Source organism: Meleagris gallopavo, chromosome 17 (genome assembly GCF_000146605.3).
Source record: "Meleagris gallopavo isolate NT-WF06-2002-E0010 breed Aviagen turkey brand Nicholas breeding stock chromosome 17, Turkey_5.1, whole genome shotgun sequence".
Taxonomy (NCBI): Eukaryota; Metazoa; Chordata; class Aves; order Galliformes; family Phasianidae; genus Meleagris; species Meleagris gallopavo.
In genome coordinates this window covers 6,177,532-6,184,550 of record NC_015027.2, presented here as the reverse complement: position 1 = coordinate 6,184,550, position 7,019 = coordinate 6,177,532, and the positions used below count along the sequence as shown (strand labels likewise).

The 7,019-nt window shown below is 57.5% G+C and overlaps 1 protein-coding gene across 3 annotated transcripts in view; it reads right to left on the bottom strand.

Annotated features, from left to right (window-relative positions):
• SH2B3 (SH2B adaptor protein 3) overlaps positions 1-7,019 on the bottom strand; it is a 15,728-nt gene that overhangs the window by 7,350 nt on the left and 1,359 nt on the right. The window contains exons 1-2 of one of the 3 annotated variants that reach the window (XM_010720177.3): positions 3,401-6,015; positions 1,699-2,469 (exon numbers count right to left, since the gene is read on the bottom strand). In XM_010720177.3, the coding sequence (XP_010718479.1) occupies positions 1,699-2,442 (744 nt within the window). In that variant the 5' untranslated portion in view covers positions 2,443-2,469; positions 3,401-6,015. Of the gene's footprint in view, positions 1-1,698; positions 2,470-2,574; positions 3,378-3,400; positions 6,016-7,019 lie in introns of those variants that run through there. The other 2 variants (XM_010720176.3, XM_010720178.3) reach the window with 2 other exon arrangements.

Genomic DNA, 7,019 nt, shown 5'->3' with positions numbered 1-7,019 from the left:
AAAAAGGAAGTCACAGCAGTCTCACACTGAGCAAAGATAAAAATACTGAAAACACCGCTCCTCCTGCGGCAGAGGACGTAAGAGCTGTGACAGAGGCACCTCCGTCTGCACCGGAAAGAGCCTTCCCAGCTCATCTCGGAGTACAATCTTTTACGGGATGTGATGGATTTCATTAAAATGCCATCAAGAAACCAGCACAAATGAAAATCCCATTTCCCTTCCCCTTCCTGTAAGAACATCTGGTCAACATAAACGGCTCGGGACATTTCCGTTGCAAATCCCAATTTTCATGGGGTTTAGGGCTTGGCCATAAAACACGCACGTGGGGCTCAGCAGACGGATAGGGCGGCCCCAAGCCTGGCGAGCTCCATCCCTGCAGAAGGGCAGGGGACAGCCCAGGGCAGAATTGCCCCCCCTGCAGCTTCCAGAGCTATCAGATCCATGAGGATATACGGTGCGGTAGAGCAGAAAACCCCAAGTGAGGAGGAATGGCAAGCACAACAATATGAGACATCAGAGAACCCACACCGGCCTCACGCCCAGGGCTGTGCTCAGGGCATGGCACAGCTCTCCATGCCCTCATCCCGTCACCAGTCACAGCCACCCAAGCAGCAACAGCAAGCAGAACAACACTTAAGAAGTGGAAAATAAAGCAGTGTTGCCCAGTACCAAGCCCTGCGCTGTGGAACAAAGGTGCTCGGTGTCCCATAAGACCCAAAGGGAAGGGCTGAGCCCCAGCCTGGCTCCTGCAGCCCTGCGTAAGCGAAAGCAGCGGCCGCTGCCACACGTGACGCCGAGCTGCGAAAAGCGAAAGCGGCAGCGGCGCATGGGGACACCGCAGGGACGTCAGCTCCTCCAAGTCATGGTGCTTTGCTCCGAAGCATAATTTGCTCAGAGTTAAATAAGTACAAATTAAAAATAATATATATTAATTTAAAAAACAAAAACAAAAGAAGTAAAATCAACCCTCCACTCGATGAAAAGCCCATCCCGTTCCGGTGGTGTCAGCCCTGCCATGTGCAGGAACTGGCTTTTTAAAGATTAAACACCATGGCTAAACCCTGCTGCCACCCAAATCCAGCACCGCCAGCACTGCTCAGCTCCACAGAAGTGCTCACAAAATAAAACTGAGCTCTCTGCAGACCCCACGGGGAGGGGATGGAGCTGCTTTTCATTCTCCATTTCCTTTTGGAATTTCCCTGTGAGGCACAGGGCTGTGAGGCCCATCCCTACATGAGTCTGGGATTGGCCAACCTGGTCCCTGGGGATGAGTTCTCCCAGCAAGACCACCAGCCCCTATCCCAGGACCAACCCTACATCCATGCACAAGGCAGGTGCTCCGCTTCCAGCTGGGAAAGTGAGGAGAAATGCCAAGAGCATCACAAAGAGCATGGCAATAATTTGTTATTGCAAATTGCCATTGGCATGGGATCACTGAGGTCCCTTCCAATGCAAAGCCATTCTACAAACTGCTTGCAGTTTGGGCTTCCATCCCCCTTGACTTGGGTCCCTTGAAAGCCATGGCACTCTACAAACCACTCAAAGTTTGTGCTCACACTGCCCTTGACATGGAGACATGGGGTCATTGAGATCCCTCCCAACCCAAGTCATTCTGTGATTGATTCTATGATCCAAATGGAGCCCGGAGCAGCATCGCTCGTCCAAACCCATCATCCCACACAGAAAGCATCTCCTTACCTTGGGTGGATCAAAGAGCTCTAGCACATACTCCTCACCATCGGGCATCCCTGCCCTGCGCAGCACCAGGCGGCAGCGCTGCCAGCGCGTCCCACTGTCCAGTGATGTCTCATCCAGCAGCCCATACCGCAGCGTCCCCTCCTTGCGCACCTCGGGAGGCTGCTCCCGGGACAGCCCCCAGGGCAGGATGCGTTTGCTCAGTCCCGATTTGAGCGCAGCCTCTGCTACTTCACCTTCGGCCTCCGTAGGGAGAGCATCCGAAGAGCGGCGGCGGAAGAGGCTGCGCCAGCTGCGGCGGAGCTGGCTGAGTGAGAAGGGTCTCCGTGCCGGCCCCGTCAGCTCCTCCGAGCTCCATGATTTGCGCAGCCCCGTGGGGGGCTCAGCTGGGGGCTCAGGGCGAGTGGGCAGCTCTGCTTCGCCTTTGGAAGCCGCCGTGCCCAGGGAAGGGTTTGCATGCTGGCGCTGAGTGTCCCGGTAATCCCGCGCCGGGCCGGCAGGCAGGATGCGGAGCTGGCTCATGGCAAAGCCCTCCTTCACCTCATTGCAGAAATATTGCTGGAAAAGGTCGGCGAAGCGCAGCGAGAAGTTCTCGGCAGCCAGCAGGTCATGGTGCGGGTGCTCGGTGGCGAAGCGCAGGTAGTGTCGCGCCAGCTCCTTGGCGGTGCTGATGGCGTGCAGCTCACAAAACTCATGCCAGCCCCGGGGATACGCTGGCGTGCCGGCCGGCAGAGCGTGCCCATTCATTGCCGTGGCTCCAGCGAGGCGGCCGCGCTGCAAGACAGAGCACAGCGGTGCCATCAGGATGGATCCTTCCCCAACACCTCCCCACTTGGCCACCCTCATTGGCACCAAATCCGTTCATCCCCCAGGACGCACTGCATTCAGCTTGGCAAGAAACCACAATGGCTCACAACCCGCGGCCCGGCGGAGCACCACGTGTCCCACATGCCAGCCCCACAGCCCTGGCTCTCCGTGCCTCAGTTTCCCTGCCTGCACAGCGTCTGCGTGGCTTCCTGCCCGCACAGCTGCTGGCGGCTCCCACAGGACGTGCGGCCCGGCTGTATCCGCTTTCATTCTGCCAAGGGCTTAACAGCGCTGATGGGTTTCCCTCCTGGGAACTATTTCAGCTGAGCTGATAAAACTGCCGGGGGAGGGGCAGGAGGGGAGGAAACCAAACAAATTGCTGCTGCAATCCAGGGAGGGAGCTGCTTCGTGCAGTAGATTCAGACAGAACAGCAGCCACGCTGACAGCACAGGGATGAGTGAAGCATCCCCATGGGGACTCAGATGGGGCAAAGAGGAGCATCTGTCCATCCATCCATCCATCCATCCATCCATCCACAGTGCCCACGCAATGTCCCCGCCACATCCCACAGCACTGCATGGAGCAACACAGCTGCTCCTCGCTCCGTGCTCAAAGCATCTTTTCAACAAACGCAAATCCACTTCCAATGTCAGTTGTGTCCAACTGGACAGAACACACAGATAGTCTCAAAGAACCTTAAAACCGACCTGCTCCCCTATTCAGGGGTACCTTCCATGGCTGCATTTGGACGCTGTGGATGCCACGGGGCTCTCCGTGTAGATATTACCACCATGCCCATCAATCTGATGGCCCCAGAGACCCTTCTTGGCTCTGATGTGGCCCCATTGAGCCCTGCAGCTCCCCACAGCTGGCGTGGCCCCACTGTTCCCCCCGTACCTTGTGCTCGCACGTGGCATTTATCGGGGCCGTGCATTCTGCTCAGGCAGGAAACATCCTCCAGCCCGCCCGTATCCTGCCGCACCACGCACCACTGCCTCCCCACAGCTGCTAGAAGGGAAGGAAAAGTGATTGCATTGCTTTGGGGCGGGGAATAATAATAGTAATAATAAATATATAAAAAAATAAAAGCACAAAGGAAGCGAGCAAGGAGATTTGGAGAGCGGCAGATCAGCTTTGCAGACAGGGCGGCGATAACGCTGGGAACGACAGCCTCTATCTCTGCTCACCCGCCGGCCTTCTGAGTACATGCCGTGCAGTTTCTGGGTGATGGGAGATGTTATCGGCCCCACGGCCCGTCTGAGCCCCACAGCGGGCCCCGCACACGGCCGTCTATCAGCACCACCAGCCTGCCCGTGACTCAGCACCCTATGGCTGCGCTCACGCTTCCGCTGGCACCCGGGGATCGCCGGCACACACAGAGCCTGCGGGGACAGCGCTGCGGTACACGTGGATGGATTTGGAGCTTTGGAAGAGGTTGGATTTGGGGACGCTGGGATTCATCTGTGGCACGTGGTGGGAAGGAGCCCGAGATCGCAACACGCGTTTTCCAGCTGGGATGAGGATGGGAATGCAGCCCCAGTGCTTGCGGCGTCTGCTTGGGGCATCTCTGCCCCCAGCGCAACGGGACGGAGGAGGAGGGATGTTCCACCTGAATCCAACTCCAAAGGATTTTGGCATCGCATTCTGCAGGTCACCACCGAGCCAAAGCAATCATCATGATGGCACATTGCATCCATTTGCACCCAATGGAGAATCCCACCCACCCCTGGGCACGGCCCTGCTCATTGGGATTTAGGGCTCTTATCTGGAGGCAGTGGAAAAGTGCAGAGCCCGTGCTGCTTCGGGGCTGTTTTGGGTTTGCTTTGGGGTGTAGGGCCAGGAGCAGCCATCTCTTGGAGAACAGGGGGATGAGACAGGATGGAACACAACAGGATGCAACAGGACTGGATGGGATGAGATGGATGGGATGGGACCAATCGGCTGCGCTTTGATGCGGGTGGTGACAACAAGCCCCAGCCTGTGCCAGGATCCGGCCCTGCAGCTGCACTGCCTCCAGCACTCCTGGGAGATCTCATTAAAGTGCTCCCACCGACCCTACTGCCCAACCCAGAAGGCGTCACTCCGGCCCCAGGGTTTTGGGAGCAACAGCAGCAATCTGAAAATGAAACCGGCCCCGGCCCCTTGCTGCGAGTCAGCAGTGGAAATGGGATTTGCGCACAGAAACGGCTGTACCCAGAGCAGAGGAAAAGCTGTGCACTTTCAGCTTCTCTTTTAGGATGCTGTTCTCAATTCACCCTACAGGCGATTTTCCGGAGGGGCCAGGGAACGCCCCGCAGCTCCCCACTTCCCGACTCACACAAACACAGCATTCCCACAATGCTGCGAGCAGAACATTGTTCCTTCCCAGGATGTCCTCCATGAAAAGAGCTATTCTGAGCCAGGCAGCAGCCGCCGCTCTTGGCACGGCCCAGCAGCCCAGCACAGAGCGATGAACGGCACTTTTCAGTGCTGCTGCATCCAGCTGGGGGGGCTCAGGGCTGGTGGGGGGTGGGCAGTTCTGTAGGCATCCCAATGGCATGGCTCAGTCCCTCTGCAACCAGTTTCTATACGACCAGGTTCCTCTGCATCTCACTGCTATGGGGCTGGGGTGGTAGGAGCTGACAGCTGGATGTGATCCCCAAAGGAGAATGTGATCCCAAAGGAGAATGTGGCTGTTCACAGCACTGGGCACTGAGATTTGGTGTTTTGCAGCCTGGGGAGGTGGAGAAGGAGAGCAGCCCTTTGTCACCCTATAGAGACACCCCATGAGAACAGATGCCTGTTCCAAGCTGTCCATGACACGATGCACTCTTTGTCCTGGGCACAGCCGTGGTAAAAAGCCTTGGTGCTGTGAGCATGCCAAACCCATGCTGTTTTATGGTTGCCTTTCAGCCCACGTGTGGCTGAGCCTCCACTCCCTCCCGGCCTTTGGACCCCATGGCTGCATCCCTGCTGTCCCAGCACCCACGACACACTGCTGCCATCCCCCTGCTGCAGACACATCCCTGTGGAACAAGCCCTGCTGTTCCCAGCCTGGTTTTCTTCTCTTGTTCTACTTTCTAAGGGTGCATCCATGTGTCCTGCTAATGTGCCACCAGCACAACAAAAGTCACCCTACTGAAGGCCGCCTCTGTCCTTCAACCAGCTCTGCAGCACTGCAACCACCTGTGAGCAAAGCCAACACTGCAGCCCACCAAAGCTGGAGGACAGCCACAGGTTCAGCCCCGCGACCACCACCCGGTGCAGAAGGGATGGGGCTCTCCCCCTGCACCCTGCAGCTGTGGGGCAGGATGGGGCCCTTCCTCCTTTCGAGCCACACACCGCAGCCGTGCCAGCAACTCTTGCACTTTCACTTTGTGCCTCAAGCTGGGATTTGTTCAAATGCCATCGCTTTGCCCCAGCCCCTCCCCTGGGGACACTGCATGGCTAGGGGGAGGACACATAGGAGTTTTGTTCTCAGAGCCTCCCAAAAGCACACAGCCCAGAGCAAAACGAACCCAGAGACTGTAAATACATAACGGTGAAGGAGGGAAGAAAAAAAAAAAAAAGAAAAAAGTAAAAGAAAAGTAGTGGGAGTGGGGGTAAAAAGTCCTCCATGCATCGAAATGAGCTGAAATTAAGTCCAAGGAGCTGAGCCACTCCTGACCCCGCAGTCCCATAGCACACAGGACACGGCCGGGTTCCAGCGCAGCACCGCTTCCTCCAGCTGCTTTCACTACCAAAAGCACAGCAGCCCCAAAAGTCCCAGCAAGCCCAGCACATCTTGAATCCATTTGCAACAACAATGTCGAAATCGCAGCTCGACAGCTCGCTCCGGTTTCCTTGACAGTAAATCCCAGCGGCGGCCGCATTGCTCCCAGTGCCGGAGCCAATGGGTCAGGGCTCGGTGCGGTGACCCCAACTGGCACAGCGGGGCTGACACGAGGACGTTGGCACAGCACCACTTGCAGTGCATCAGCCTCGTGTTCGGGGGCCCCGCGTGTGCCAAACCACGCAGCACTGCGAGCCAGCAAAGTGTGTGGGGCAGAGGGAGAGTGGGGTGGACAGGGGGGCATCCCTAACTGTGGGGCAGCATCACCCTTTTTGGGGTCTTGCACTCTCCCTAAGGGACCATCAGACCTGAGCCCTCTGTAAGAGATCACCAACTTTTTGGGGTCCTGATCCTAAAGGATCACACCAACGGTGGAGGGAACACAGTGCCCAGGATAGAGGTGCTAGGACCCCTCCAAAGAGGGCAGAGAACCCAGAAGAGGGAGCGCCCAGGGGTTAAGGGGTGCTGGGACCCCCAGTGATAAGAGCAGGAGGTGCCCAGAGGTTACGGGCTGCTGGGACACGGAGGACACACTGCGAACAGGAAGAATTCTTCGGGAAAAGGAGACCTGAGATAAGGACGGCGTTGCGGGGAGGGCTCGGAGGGACCCCGCTCCGGACTGGGGCACAGGAGAGAAACGGCCGCCCCGCGCTCTCCTCCTCCACTTTCCCTTCGCAATCGCTTCCCGGAGCCGCCCGCCCCGTC